The sequence below is a fragment of the Cyprinus carpio genome, chromosome A22 (assembly GCF_018340385.1).
Source record: "Cyprinus carpio isolate SPL01 chromosome A22, ASM1834038v1, whole genome shotgun sequence".
NCBI classification, from domain to species: domain Eukaryota; kingdom Metazoa; phylum Chordata; class Actinopteri; order Cypriniformes; family Cyprinidae; genus Cyprinus; species Cyprinus carpio.
In genome coordinates this window covers 9,055,939-9,070,044 of record NC_056593.1, presented here as the reverse complement: position 1 = coordinate 9,070,044, position 14,106 = coordinate 9,055,939, and the positions used below count along the sequence as shown (strand labels likewise).

Sequence of the window (14,106 nt, the reverse complement as noted above, 5' to 3'; positions counted from 1 at the left end):
GCATATATATATATATATATATATATATACATACACACACACACACACACACACATATATATATATATATATATATATATATATATATACACACACATATATACATACATACACACACACACACCAGAGACTGCGCACAAACTGTGTTACAATATTGTTGACAATAGTGTTATTATATATTTATATAATAAATATTAACATTTTCTATTTAGACTCGTAGTAATTTCCATGTAATTCTACGATCACTGTGAGAACCTTGAAAACAGCTTTGGGCTGGAATTTTAAATAAAGTTCTAGAGAAAAATGAAAGCTGGCATCATTTGAAAAAAGGTGGATGAGGTGTCATTCTTAGTCATGTGAATAGCCACGTTCTCAACCTTACTACTCGTGAACAGAAAGCACAGAAACAGTGTCATTTCATTTTTTTTTTTAATACGTGAGCACCACGTAAATTGTCATGATACCAAAATACATAGATTCAGAATGCGACATGGGAAACATTATATATACACACACACACACACAGACGAATATTACAAAATGTACAGGTCTTTATAAAACAAAGACGTTAAAACAGTGGTCTAAACCTCGTACAGTCAAGTTTGGTGTGCTCGACCCTGAATCGGTTCAGTGACAATGTAATATTGACCTTCATGACACGTTTGCATATGTTGTAATACCACTCGCTCACGTGGCTTCAGAGTGGTCTGAGTTCAACACTTCAAGGACTGTAGTAGATCCCAAGGAGTAGCACCAGCATTCAGACAGTTCCTTCACTAGAAAGGCATGCCTGGACATCTTACAGGCCGAACTGAGCTTGTAGTTACTTTGGTAGCAGCACTCACGCTTGCTGGGAAGTCCCACACTACGATGTCGGGCCTGACCACGTGTTACCAATGCGCCCAGGGCAACCCGGATGAGAAGTACAGTGCAGTACAATACAGTTAGAAAGCTACTATCGCCGTACTCCAAGGGTTTAGGTTCTTCAGCATTTGGTCACAGCAGATTTGTCCACTATCCTCTGCCTCGGCCTCGGGTTTGGCGCTGTCTTTGCTGAGAAGTCCCGAGAAACTGGAACCAAATATCGTTATGAGGTTGGACACGTTACTCGTGTCCATCTCCTCGGCTTCCTCGTCCTCTTTAGCGTTTGAGGAAGTAACTTTGGTCCTCTTTTGAGGCGAATCGCCACTTTCCGACTCCTCCGCGCTTCTTTTCCTGTTTGAACAAACGTGTGTTTTGGGTGGTTGATGTGATTCCCCGTTCGCTTCAGGCGTTGAGTCGCGTTCTGCTGCTGCACTGTCTGAGGGACTCTCCTCGGGCTCGTTGGTTTCCGGCGGTGTTTCAGATGAAACCTTAGCCACAGAGTCTAGCGAAGAGTTTTGGTTTTGCTCTTGTTGTAAAGTGGAAGTAACGTTACAATCCGCCTGGTCTGATTTCACCTCATCGTCGTTTTCACGATATTCGCGCCCTTTCTCGGGCTGCTCGCTCTGTTGCGGTTCCTCTGTGCTCTCCACTCGGTCGCATTCCGTTGCAGAGGGAGGGAATTTCTCCCGGTCTGAGTCCGTGATGTCCCATTCGTTCCCTTCGCGTTCGCTCTGAGCGTTCAGGTAAGCGCCGCTGTAGTAGTCGCTCAGATAGACCTGACGCGCGCTGCGAAGGACCAGCGAGACCAGGAGGTTTTTATGCAATTTAATGCCGCCTCGTTGAACGCGTGAGTTGTAGATTTTCCCTAAGGAAATACTCATAATCCGATGGGCTTCCACTTTGTATTCCATGGCTGGAATCGATACGGTAAAGTTCACAAGCGGTACAAAGTTCGCCGGGCGTTTCGCGTTTGATTTCCTCTCAGGATTCTCCTCAAACCGCTACTGTGAATTGGCCACCGGCACGTAAACACGATAAAAAATAACGTCCAAGTAGTTTTTTCTTCCCGTCGATCAAATCGTCCTGTAGTTTGTTGACACAAGCCTCATTCCCATTCACAAAATACGATTTTTGTGTTATTGGGAGAGCGTAGGAGTTTTTAATACCTCAAACATTCTCTTCAACACCCAACAACGGTCTCGGTAGGAATGAGACCGTTTCTATTTTTAACTCGCTTTTATACTTAAACGTCAGCGGCTACACTAGCCAATCACGTCGCGAGTTGCGTTCTGCCACCGTTGTGAATCACACCCCGCCAAACAGGCGATGACCAATGAGAGAGCGCCGTGACGATGAGTCATATTTAAATACTAACGTGGGAGAACTGTTTAAAGGGAAATAATTGTTTTCAAGCTAAAACAGACTGATATTTTTACGTTGTATGTATTCAGCGATAAAACTAATATTTAAAAAACGACATCGTATTTTAAGCGAATAGAAACTAATCACAAGTCAAAATCGACATGTTCAAGACACTAAATCATGTTTTACAGATTATGTAGTAACGTTATATTAAGGGTAGGCTTGTTGTTTCATAGTTAGTTTCTAAAATTAGATTTTAAATCTACACGTTTCCGTATTATTGTTATTCTTTTTTACACTGTTTCCGCATAGCAGCTCATCTCGTGTTATGTTCAGAAAAACTGGTACTTCCCCTTTAATTTTTTTAACTGACTTCCTCGACTGATGTAATGGTTTGTCTGCTACAGTCGGGTCACGTGACTCTATTGTGCAAATCCATTGCGGTGTCTGGGCAAATGTGAATGGAACTGTTAGTGGGGGGAAGGGCACTGTTTTGTTTGAAAAAAAAAAAAACAGTTAGCTGCTACTCATGAACTACAATGAACAGAGTGGGAGATTTAACCCTAAACTGACGATAATGCTTCTAAATGGCGCTGCTTTCATTATTTATATGTATTTTTTTTAACGAGTAATCCGCGTGCGCTGGTTTTGCGTTCGCCTGCATTAAGATGTGGGTCATAAACAAACCTGACAGGAAGAGCGGGCTGTGACGTAAGACACTTTCAGAGATTGTTTATCTAAATATAACCTTTCACAGTCATCATGGCCACTGCACAATATATGTGAGAAATCCTTGCTTCAAGCCCTATTTCAGATTAAGAATCTATTTCTGACAGACAACAACACACTGTCATATGAATCAGCATCCAGCTGTGTTTAGGCTGCAGTTAGTAAAGGGATACAATACAAGGTCTATATAAAATAATGTAGGCTATCCTTATCTATTCCCAGCTCTTCAATTTCAGGTCTGCGTGTTGATGGGAAACTGGCAACTGATGCGATAAATTTAACCAGAGCTGATTAATAATTGATGCAGCTTTACTTACTAAGATGAGCTGAAGTGTTTCCAGCTTGTTTTACATCATACACAACCAAGGATAGCACTGGTGCAGACTGTCAGCTAATGAGAAGGCAGTGCACTGTGATGAATAATGTATGTAGCAGTGTTTTAGTGGGCAGACGAGGTGCAAAACTACGTTAATTTAAAATAAACCAGTGGCAGAATCATAACTGCGTCCTTAGATGATTTTCTTCTTATAATGACAATCTTGCTTTTATGCACCTGTGCCATCTGTGGCGATATTGCTTTGTTCTTTTACTGCAACAAACCAAAACAACCCACGTAGAGCACGCCGGTGTTTGTTTACCGGGAAGCGTGTGCGTGTGTGCCCAGACTCTCAAGGACCCGGATGTGATTCCGCCGAGCAATGGCGGCTGAGCGGATCTGGGCTCCGTCCCGTATGTAAACAACACATTAAGCGCTCTCCTTTGTTTAAGAAAAGCAGAACCAGCCGCGATCAGGAGCATGAGATTATCGCACAAGAATCGACTCATCTGAGCATCAGAATGTCAATGGAAGATCCGTTCTTCGTGGTGAAAGGGTGAGTTTATGGCTTAGATCCGACTATCTATTTAGGAGAAAGCGAATTATTAGCTTAAAGTGTCTCTTATGATTAAACTTTTCTGTTTACTAATGTTAGCACCGCGTGTGAACGCTTTGAGAGGTCGTACGTCACTACGCAATACCATCTAAAACAGCTGTTTCAGTGAGATCGTTGTCGTGTTGCCATGGCAACCATATCTATCGATTTCCTCACCATTGTGTCACGCCTTTAATCGATATATCTATTTCTTCGAAGTGGTATTGTTGTGTGGTACCAGATACCTGCTCTTAGCTATATTACATTTACAAATAGGTGCCGTTTTACTATCGTTTTTTTTTTACGAGTACCATGGTATTCTGGGATGTACCTTGGCGTACCATGAAAATACCATGGTGTGAGTCAAAGCACGGTGGTATTTCCGTGTGATGCCTCCGCTGTACCAAGATATGTCCAAAACATGGAATTATCACGTTTTTTGGACCTGTACAGTGGTATACTTGGAAGTACTTTGGAGTGCCATGTAAAAGTTAAGGTATAAGTCAAATTACCATGTTTTTCCATGTATTTTTGGACCTGTACCATGGTATACTTGGAATGCCTTGTGGATACCATGATGTAAATCAAAGTACCAAGGTATTTTCTTGTGATACAATCACTGTGCCATGTTACATGTCTAAAATCAAGATATTATCATAGTGCCAAAAGCATTATTCAAATGCTGTTGGGTTTCTCATTTTATAGCGAGGTTTAATTAATTGCTTTTTGTTAGAGAGGTGCAGAAGGCTGTGAACACAGCTCAGGGGCTTCATCAGAGATGGATGGAGCTGCTACAGGACCCGGGTGGAGCCAGCAAGGAGGAGGTGGACTGGACCACTAATGAGCTGAGGAACAGTTTGAGGTCCATTGAATGGGACTTGGAGGACTTGGATGAGACGATCAATATCCTTTTGTTTCTGGTGGCCTGTGTTTGGACTAAATGGTTCAGGTGTTTATAATGTTGTAGCCTTAACTTTGTCTTTAAGTATTGTGGAGGCTAATCCAAAGAAGTTCAATCTCGATGTGATGGAGCTGGCCAAGAGGAAAGCCTTCATCACTAGCACAAAGCAGACAGTCAGGGTGAGCATATTTGAGAGACTTACACATCTGAACTAATGGCCCATGGATATCTCTAATCGATTTTCATTTTACAGGAGATGAAAGACCACATGACTACACCAATGGCCATTACGGTGTCCGAGAGGAAAAATCGACAGGTTTGTACTTAAACTATGACAGTAGGAGCCAATTTATGATTTGACAGTTTGCGTATCATCTCATGACAATTAATGATCTTGTATTAAACTTTAATGGGCGATGGCGGGTCTCGTGGCCCAATCTGGCAACCCAGTGCAGATAAGTACACTAGACTGGACCGGGAGCTGCAGACGGCAAACTCACAGTTCATTGAGGAACAGCATTCCCAGCAACAGGTACAGTTCATATGGCAATTATCAGCTAATTATCACATGATTGACATGTTCTACCATATTTATGAGGACGGTGTGTTTTATTTGTATGTGTACCTTGCAGCTCATAGCAGAACAGCAGGATGAGCAGCTGGAGTTGGTGTCAGGAACTATTGGCGTCTTGAAGAACATGTCCCAAAGGATCGGCCAAGAGCTGGATGAGCAAGCTGTGTAAGTCACTTTTAAACTGGTGAAGTATAAAAATGCAAATATTTAATGTAATTTTTGAATATAAAGTATACATATAATGTGAAAAAAATAAATCTTTATATAGTATTTGTATTATGCAAATACATGCATACATACATACATACATACATATATAATTTAATATATATAATAATTATACATAATTTTGTTATCTTATGTAAATACACAAACTTTTTTAATTATAATTTTTAAATAGTAATTTAAATAGTTATATATATATATATATATATATATATATATATATATATATATATATATATATATATACTTTTTTTCAATGTATTTTTATATATTATTAATATATTTATTATTCATATTTAATTCATTCAAATACAAACCAGAACACAACTTAAATTTGTGCATGAAAAACTGCATATATATATTAATTTCTATATAATTTGACATGTTACATAGTTCTATAATTATTTTTTAAATAATTTCTTTTTAGTAATATATTTTTTGGTAATTTTTATTATTATTATATATATATTTTTTTCATTAATTACAAACCAGAACACAAAGTGAAAAAGTGAATCCTGACAGTTTGTTTAGTGAGTTAACAGACCGCTGTTAAGACTGTGTGTCTGGCCTGTTTTCAGAATGCTGGATGATTTTTCACATGAGATGGACAGCACTCAATCCAGACTGGATAATGTCATGAAGAAACTGGCTAAAGTTTCTCACATGACCAGCGGTGAGTAATACTGCTTCATTTACTGGCTAAAATAATGGTTAAAATGCATGTTAAACTCAGTCGGAAAATACTATCAGCAGTCGTTAAACTGAAAACTCTTATTTTAATATTTGACATCATATCTGACACTTTTGTAGTATTTAGTTTTTATGTAAAGCCAAAACTTTGTCATAATTCATAAAGTCAGCACTCTGTTTAGAAAGAAATCCATCATGCATTTCCTGTTAATAGGACCCCTTGTCTTCCTGTTGAAGCTAAAGGTGATTGGCTGCAGTGCCCCTTATAAGGCAAAGCATAAACAGGAAGTCAAACTTCCAGACTTTTTCAAAGGAATAGTTCGGTTGTTGGGAGGAGAATGATGTATTATGTAGTGGTGGATTTTGTGGGTGTTTTTTAAAACCGTTCTCTGGCTGATGGATTAACAGTTGAAAACACTGTTTATCCTAATTCTCAGTGTTTTAACCTGTGATATTCCCTCTTGACCCCGCAGATCGTCGACAGTGGTGCGCTATCGGCATTCTTCTGGCCATCCTGTTTGTCGTCATCATTCTCTTGATTGTTCTGTGAACAGCCCTCCTCCGTCCTCCGCCGCTACAGCTCTCCCGCCTGCGAACGCTCACTCCACCGAAGGTGCTTGGGAGAGAAACAACACTTTCTCCATCTTTAGTCCATTATACGGTAGAACGCTGCTGCTTTGTAGAAGCAACCCAGACCAAAAACAAATGGGTAACACAGCAAGGGCTGGTTTGGCGATAACACGGTCTGATCATTTCATACGAGTTTTGTTGTAATCCAGGATTAATCAACTCTTTCAAATGGACAATGATTTTTAAATACTTAAAAAGGATTATGTGCTACTACTGCTTTAATAGTCGGTTTAGACCACTGTAATGTAAATAATCAACACCACCTATTAAGTTACTAAACACTGGAGTTTAACAAACCAGATACTGTTTAAGCGGGTATGTTACTAATCATACTGATGTGAATTAGTTATTTACTGTCAAAGTGTTCATTTTTGTGTGCTTTGTTTACTTTTTACATTTGAGCTATTGATAACTAGTGAGATTTATTCACATGCACTGCGCTTCGTTTCTTTAAACTGAATGGAACTCTCCGGATAACTGCCTGAAAGTCTCCAAATAGGTTAACAATTCAAATATTAACAGAAAACTGTGCTTAAGTAAGCATTAAACATGTGAATTGCATGATGGTTGGTTATGAATCTGTAAAAAAAAGTCTGAAAGCGGGTCACTTCAGATGGAAGTGAAGTTTTGGACCAAGTGTATTTTAGTATGCAAATCGAAATTTGACAACTAATGGTTAAAGGAATAATCCATCCAAAAATGAAAATCTGCTGAAAAGTTTCTCACCCACAGGTCATCCAAGATGTAGATGAGTTTGTTTCTTCATCAGAACAGATTATTGTGTTGGTTATTTAGCATTACATCACTTGTAGTGAATGGGTGCCGTCAGAATGAGAGTCTGATGATAACATCACAATAATCCACATCACTCCATTCCATCAGTTAATGTCTCGGATGGCCTGACGGATGTTCATTTTTGTGTGATATAATGTTTATAGTTATAGGTCACTATCTAGCCAGCGCTTTAGCACAGATGAGCGGGAAGTTACGTTTCACTTTAGAAATCCAGGCACTGCATTTGCAAACTGCTAACTCAAATGGAAACATACTGTATGAAGCAGCAGTTAATATGAAAATCATTGTATTTGTTGTCTTCAGACAGCACAACAGAACACTACATATTCTGTGAAAACAGGAGTACCTTTATCTTACTGGATATGTGTATTGTATTGTAATGTGTATCTCTTTTGGGTGAATCACACAAAGAAATGTTGTATTTCACCCCAAAATCAAAAAAAAAAAAAAAAAAAAAAAAGTTAAATTGTATTTTGCATATGAAAATAAGCCTTTTTTCTGCATTATTATACATTCTTGTCATGCCAGTTAAGCACATTTTTCATTACTAAAAAATCATGATGTAATATAGTAATAAAAATAATCTTGACTGGGCACAATTATATTTTTATTAAAATATCATGACTACAGTTTATTTTAAAATAAATACAATTTTATAAATCCAATATTTCTTCTTGTAATTTAATATAAAAGAAAATTCACATTGCAGTAATGAGAATTGTTAATTGGCCATTAAAATGTCATAATGCTAAAAAGTGTGATCCTAAAAATAGGCAGAATCTTATGTAAAATATAACCTGGACATGTTTTTGACAGACTTTGTGTGATTTACCCTTCTACGTGTTCCAGCTTTTTGTTTTCGAGCAATCGCGTCACTTGAGGAGAAATACAGGGAATTTGCAGTGTTTTTATCTTTCAGACATTTCCGTCGGCCCATATAATAGTGTTCAGCTGATTCTGACTGCCCTCGGTCACATGATGCACTCTGATTGGTTCGAAGTATGACTGAATTGATTATGCAATTTTACGATACGAATAAAATGATATAATTGCACAATTACGTCACTGTTCTTGAGTCGCAGTGATGCAGCGGAGAGTTAGTGAATGCTGTTCTTCCTGACTGTGTGAATTTCAGTTGTACGTGTTTGTTTTTAATGTTTGTTTGCTCCTGAAGAGAATTTTTTTTTACCCCCTATAGTTTCTCTTGATCCCTCAGAAAACTGTCAAACCTCCCCATGTACCCACAGCCCCTCAGTTTGTCACTGTGTGAAGCTCTGAGGCCCATTAAAAACAAATCATTGAAAAATGGTGTCGGATTGAATTCCTGTCGATCTGAGGATATAAAGGGAATCTAAATACCAAATAAAAATGACCAATAAAAATATATGAATTTATTTATATAAAAACATATAAAATATATTATGAAAATGTACTAGTTTAATTTTTGATTTATGTAGTTCATATGTATTCAAAAATAATTGACATTGTTTTGTAAAAAGCTTTACAAATGATACCTTTATTATTTTTAATATTTAGAAAGAAATTATATATTATGAATATATACATTCATTTATTTCTATTAAAATGCAAAGGATTTTTTTATATTTAAAAAGAAAATATAAAACTTGTATGTGTATTGTTGTTGAGTATATTTTAAAGAAGTTTTCATTTCTAATTTGAAATGTATAATTTACATTATTTAAAAATATATTTTTATATTTATAATAATTTTATAAAATCTAATTAAAATGAACAAAAGATACATATTTTTAATATTATATATGAATTTAATTTAAATGTATGTATATGTGTGTGTGTGTGTGTGTGTGTGTGTGTGTGTGTGTGTGTGTGTGTGAATTTAAATAAAAATGTGTAAACTATATTATATAAAAAGATATGATTTATATATTATAATTTATATAATAAATTAAAAAATAATTATTTATATACTTTTTTGATTTATTAATAACAAAATAAATGTAGAGTTTATTATAAAAAATTTTTTTTTTTTTTGTTTTTTTTTTTGTACAATCTGAAGAGAGTTGTTTATAGAGCTTAATGTGTATTGATCCTGAAACATCCTCTGTGCGATGTTGTGTTGTCAGACTCTTAGATCAGCATCTATCAGAATATCAGCATTGATGATTATCTCTCTATTGATCCATGAATCCAGCAGGCAGGATAGAGGCCAGAGAGGGCCATTCACCCTGATCTTATGACAGGTGGCGTCTTTCTCCTCTGCCTCCCCATCCTCCCTCCTTTTGTCTGGCCCACTAATGATCAGATATCAACACCTGAGTCCCACACACAGCACTGAACTCCACTGAGCCAAACCATCAGGACCAGAACCTATAGCGGCATTCAGCGATCCCTTACACTGAGCTATCACAGAGGTTATATTTATAGAGAAATAACAGAGTAATATTACTTGTATACTATATTTTTTATAATACTGTGAATATGAAAATATTTGTATTTATCTTAAATTTTAGTATTATAAATATATAATTGATTTTATAATATGATCTTCTTTTGCATTTATTTGCATTAATATACTAAAATAGTCATCCAAAAAAGGTATGTGTACATATATGCATTACAGGATTATACTGCATTTTAATTCTGCATTTATATTTAATACTTGTATATGTGATGTTAAATATGTACTGCTCATTTATAGCAATGATAACACTTAAAAATAATAATATGTAAAATGTTTTCACTTTCTGAAACTTTTGTTTCACTATTGCAATTAATATTATAGAATTAATGTTTTATATTTTTTATTTCATATTTAAATAATATGAAAAATATATTTTATATTGTTATATAACGTTAATGTATATTATATACTGTATTGCATATATTATTTATAGATTTTGTATATATATTATGATTATTATTTTAGTATTTGGTCCAAATCGTGAAATATTACTATTTATAGTGTATTATATTAATTTTATATTATAATTATGTAAGTAGAATTTATATTTATTTAACTTGTTATTACAAAAAGAAATCATTACAAAAAATGTTTTAAAAAAATAAGTAAGTTTTAAATAATATATAATATATAAAACATGGTGTTAAATATGTACTGCCTATATATCAAAATAATAACATTTGAATAAAAATACTGATGTATATATAGTCACATTCTGATGAATATTTTATTATTCGTGCATAGTATTTAAACATGAAATATTAAAAATTATTAAAATATTAATTCTGTAATATTGATCATAATGCTATTATATTTTATTATAATAATTTGTATTTTATTATATATTGATTATTATTTTGTTCATTCAATATATTTTATATTAATAATACCAGTATTTTATATGTGTGAGTGTATAGTTAAGCATTATAGGATTAATGTTGCAGCATTTATGCATTTAATATTTTAATGTAATCATTTATATTGAATGAACATATTTTTTGGCATATGTAGTACAAAATATTTACTGCAGTTTTTATTTTAATATTAATCAATGAGAAAGGTAGTACATAAAAAATGTTTGGCTCAAATTAGTGGTGATATTTGTGGCTAAAACTGGCTTTGCATAGCTGCTTCTAATGACGGATTTAGAGAGACCGTGTGTGTGTGTGGCAGGGAGGCAGCAGGTGCAGGATGCAGGTTCCGAGTTGGGCTCCTTTATCCCACAGAAATTGGAGGGGACAGCTGAGCTCTCGTACCCGTGGGGAGGTGGGGGCGGGGACGAGACGCACTTCTCCGCCAGCTGAGCTCATTAGCATCGCTACACACAACATGAACCCGCACTTGAGAGCAGCTATCATGTTTATGAGAGTACAAAACGACTATAAACCTACCCGGAGTCCTTTTAAACAGCTGTCACGGACAATCGTGAGCTTTTCTTCTAGTTATCGGTGACATAGCTATGAATATTGGGTAATGAAGGGTATAATTGCTTAAAGCTGGAGCCTGTAAATGCATATAAGCATCTATAAAGACATAAATGAGATTGTGCAGCTTGGTTAGAAGATTGATTTTAGTTTTTTATTAGTTTTGTAAGCATTCTGACTTAATAAATGGATGTATTTGATTGTTTTCTGTACTTTTGTGTGTGTGTGTGTGTGTGTGTGTGTGTGTGTGTGTGTGTGTGTGTGTGTGTGTGTGTGTGTGTGTTTTGAATGTCGTGACCAGGATGGATTCAGTCATCGTCTAATCAATAGGGGAGGACAGGCAAGATTATTGACCAGCACGTATTCACCTCACCCTGACAGTTGGAGCATCCAAGACCCTCTTACACATCTGTAAGCTTTTCCGGCTTGAAAATCCCAATCCTACACTCTTACGCACAGAACGCATGTTTGCGTTGAAAAATGTAAAACATGAGTTTTACGCAAAGTATTGTAACTCGTTTAACCTGTTTTAACATGAGCATGATGTTTTTAGAACACTGCGTTTTTAAAAAGAATTGAGCGCAATGGAAAAGCACCGCAGTGGGTTGCTAAAAACGCTTACCCTGTATTCGTTAGACACAGAATGCGTTTTTGCATTAAAAGATGCTGCATGTAACCATACTAAAGCATAAAAACATGATAATACATCGCAGGTATTTAGGAACCATTCTAAGTTCACATACTTGCTTTACGAAAAACAACGTTAAAGCCAGTTATTCTACTTGTGTTTACATTTAGTCATTTTGCAGACACTTTTATCCAAAGCGACTTACAATTGGAGAATACAATTACAATTTCAGAGAATACAGCCGTTCTTCTTAAAGAGGCAAACAGATACAGGAAATCCTCGTAATACCAAGTTTCAGGCATTGTTCAAATAACTACAAGTCAGGTAGCATTAAAAGAGATGAGTTTTCAGCTGTCGCTTGAAAATATTCAGGGATTCAGCATTCCGTATAGTGGTGGGAATGATGAACGAGAATGTTCTGGAAAGTGATTTTGAGCCTTTCTGTGATGGTACCACGAGGCGTCGCTTACTAGCGGATTTCCGACTTCTGGAGGGGATGTAGATTCGTAATAGTGAGTGGAAGTAGGTGGGTGTTGAGCCTGTGGCTGTTCTATATGCAAGCATCAATATCTTGAACTTGATGCAAGCTGCAACCGGTAGCCAATGCAAGGAGATAAAGAGAGGTGTAACATGGGCTCTTTTGGGCTTGTTGAATACCAGTCGTGCTGCTGCATTCTGAATCATTTGAGATAGAGGTAGAGGTTATGATTGTGCTTGATGGAAGACCAGCAAGAAGAGCATTGCAGTAGTCCAGCCTAGAAATGACAAGGGCCTGGACAAGAAGTTATGCAGCATGCTCCGTTGGAAAGTGCCTGATCTTTCTGATGTTGTGCAATGCAAATCAGCAAGATCGAGCTGTCTTTGCAATGTGGTCATCAAAGATTACACCAAGATGAACGAAGTTGATGGGGTAACTGTTGAAGAACCTAGCTGGATGGAGAAATCATACTGTAGAGTTGGAGTGGCAGGGAAGACAAGAAGCTCAGTCTTTGCCAGGTTGAGCTGTAGGTGATGTTCTTTCATCGATGCAGAGATGTCGGCCAGGTAGCCTGAGATCCGTGCAGCTACTGTTGTGTCATCTGGTTGAAATGAGAGATAGAGCTGTGTGTCATCAGAATAGCAATGGTATGAGAAGCCATGTGCCTGTATGATGGGTCCCAGTGATGTAGTTTATATGGAGAAGAGGAGGGGTCCAAGAACTGATCCCTGAGGAACCCCAATGACCAGTTGATGTGCTTTGGATACCTCCCCTCCCAAAGCAACCCTGAAAGACCTACCTGTGAGATAGGATTCAAACCAGCGAAGTGGACTCCCTGAGATGCCCAGTGATGAGAGGGAAGACACTGGGGTTTTGACAGTTTTTTGGGCAGTGGGGTTACCCGAGCCTGCTTGAATCCATTGGGGAAGGTGCCTGTGAGAAGAGATGTGTTGATGATGTGTGTGAGTGCTGGTAAGAGTGTAGGAGAGATTGCTTGGAGAAAGTGTGAGGGGACTGGGTCTAGAGGGCATGTTGTAGGATGGTTGGAGAGGAGAAGTTTTGATACTTCTGCCTAAGTGAGGGGACAGAAGGAGAAGAAGGGAGTTTTAGCATTGGGTGTGGTTGGTTTGAGGTCCTGTGTGTGTGGGGTTGAGAATTGAATTCTCAGCCACCCACACACAGGACCTGTTTTTTGGGACCTGTCAGAATGCCTGTTTTTGTTTTGGTCTGTGACTCAACCCACTGTCAGTTTAACCAATAGTATCTCAACACGCCAGGTTGCCAGAGAACGGAAAACAGTGTTTTGCAGCCATGGAAACCAGCAAATAAACTGGGTAAGAGATCACAGATTCAACGTGACCTAAAAAGCCTTGGCATTAGTCTAAAAAGCTCTAAGACCAAAGGCATATAAAAATAGATAAATCAACTCATCAGCTTACAGTTTAAGGCTCA

The 14,106-nt window shown here is 37.0% G+C and overlaps 2 protein-coding genes across 3 annotated transcripts; one reads left to right on the top strand and one right to left on the bottom strand.

The window, feature by feature from the left end:
* Positions 1-412: 412 nt before the first annotated feature.
* On the bottom strand, positions 413-2,085 carry LOC109046690 (immediate early response gene 5 protein-like). The gene has a single exon (XM_019064469.2). The coding sequence runs from the start codon at positions 1,773-1,775 to the stop codon at positions 945-947; it is 831 nt and encodes a 276-aa protein (XP_018920014.1). The 5' UTR covers positions 1,776-2,085; the 3' UTR covers positions 413-944.
* Positions 2,086-2,542: 457 nt separating this feature from the next.
* On the top strand, positions 2,543-8,987 carry LOC109046691 (syntaxin-6-like). 2 transcript variants are annotated; one of them, XM_019064472.2, is made up of 8 exons: positions 2,543-3,827; positions 4,600-4,769; positions 4,852-4,946; positions 5,021-5,083; positions 5,171-5,299; positions 5,400-5,506; positions 6,145-6,239; positions 6,730-8,987. In XM_019064472.2, exons 1-8 carry the CDS (start codon positions 3,793-3,795, stop codon positions 6,804-6,806), a joined length of 771 nt encoding a protein of 256 aa, XP_018920017.1. In that variant the 5' UTR covers positions 2,543-3,792; the 3' UTR covers positions 6,807-8,987. The 2 variants fall into 2 exon arrangements, with proteins under 2 accessions (XP_018920017.1, XP_018920018.1); XM_019064473.2 differs by lacking the exon at positions 2,543-3,827 and adding an exon at positions 3,889-4,362.
* Positions 8,988-14,106: the final 5,119 nt, after the last annotated feature.

Coding starts and splice junctions, on each gene's coding strand:
- LOC109046690 (XM_019064469.2), bottom strand. CDS start 1,775: ATGGAATACAAAGTGGAAGCCCATCGGATTATGAGTATTTCCTTAGGG.
- LOC109046691 (XM_019064472.2), top strand. CDS start 3,793: ATGTCAATGGAAGATCCGTTCTTCGTGGTGAAAGG. Junction 4,947..5,020: donor GCACAAAGCAGACAGTCAGG/GTGAGCATATTT, acceptor TTCATTTTACAG/GAGATGAAAGACCACATGAC. Junction 5,300..5,399: donor AACAGCATTCCCAGCAACAG/GTACAGTTCATA, acceptor TGTACCTTGCAG/CTCATAGCAGAACAGCAGGA.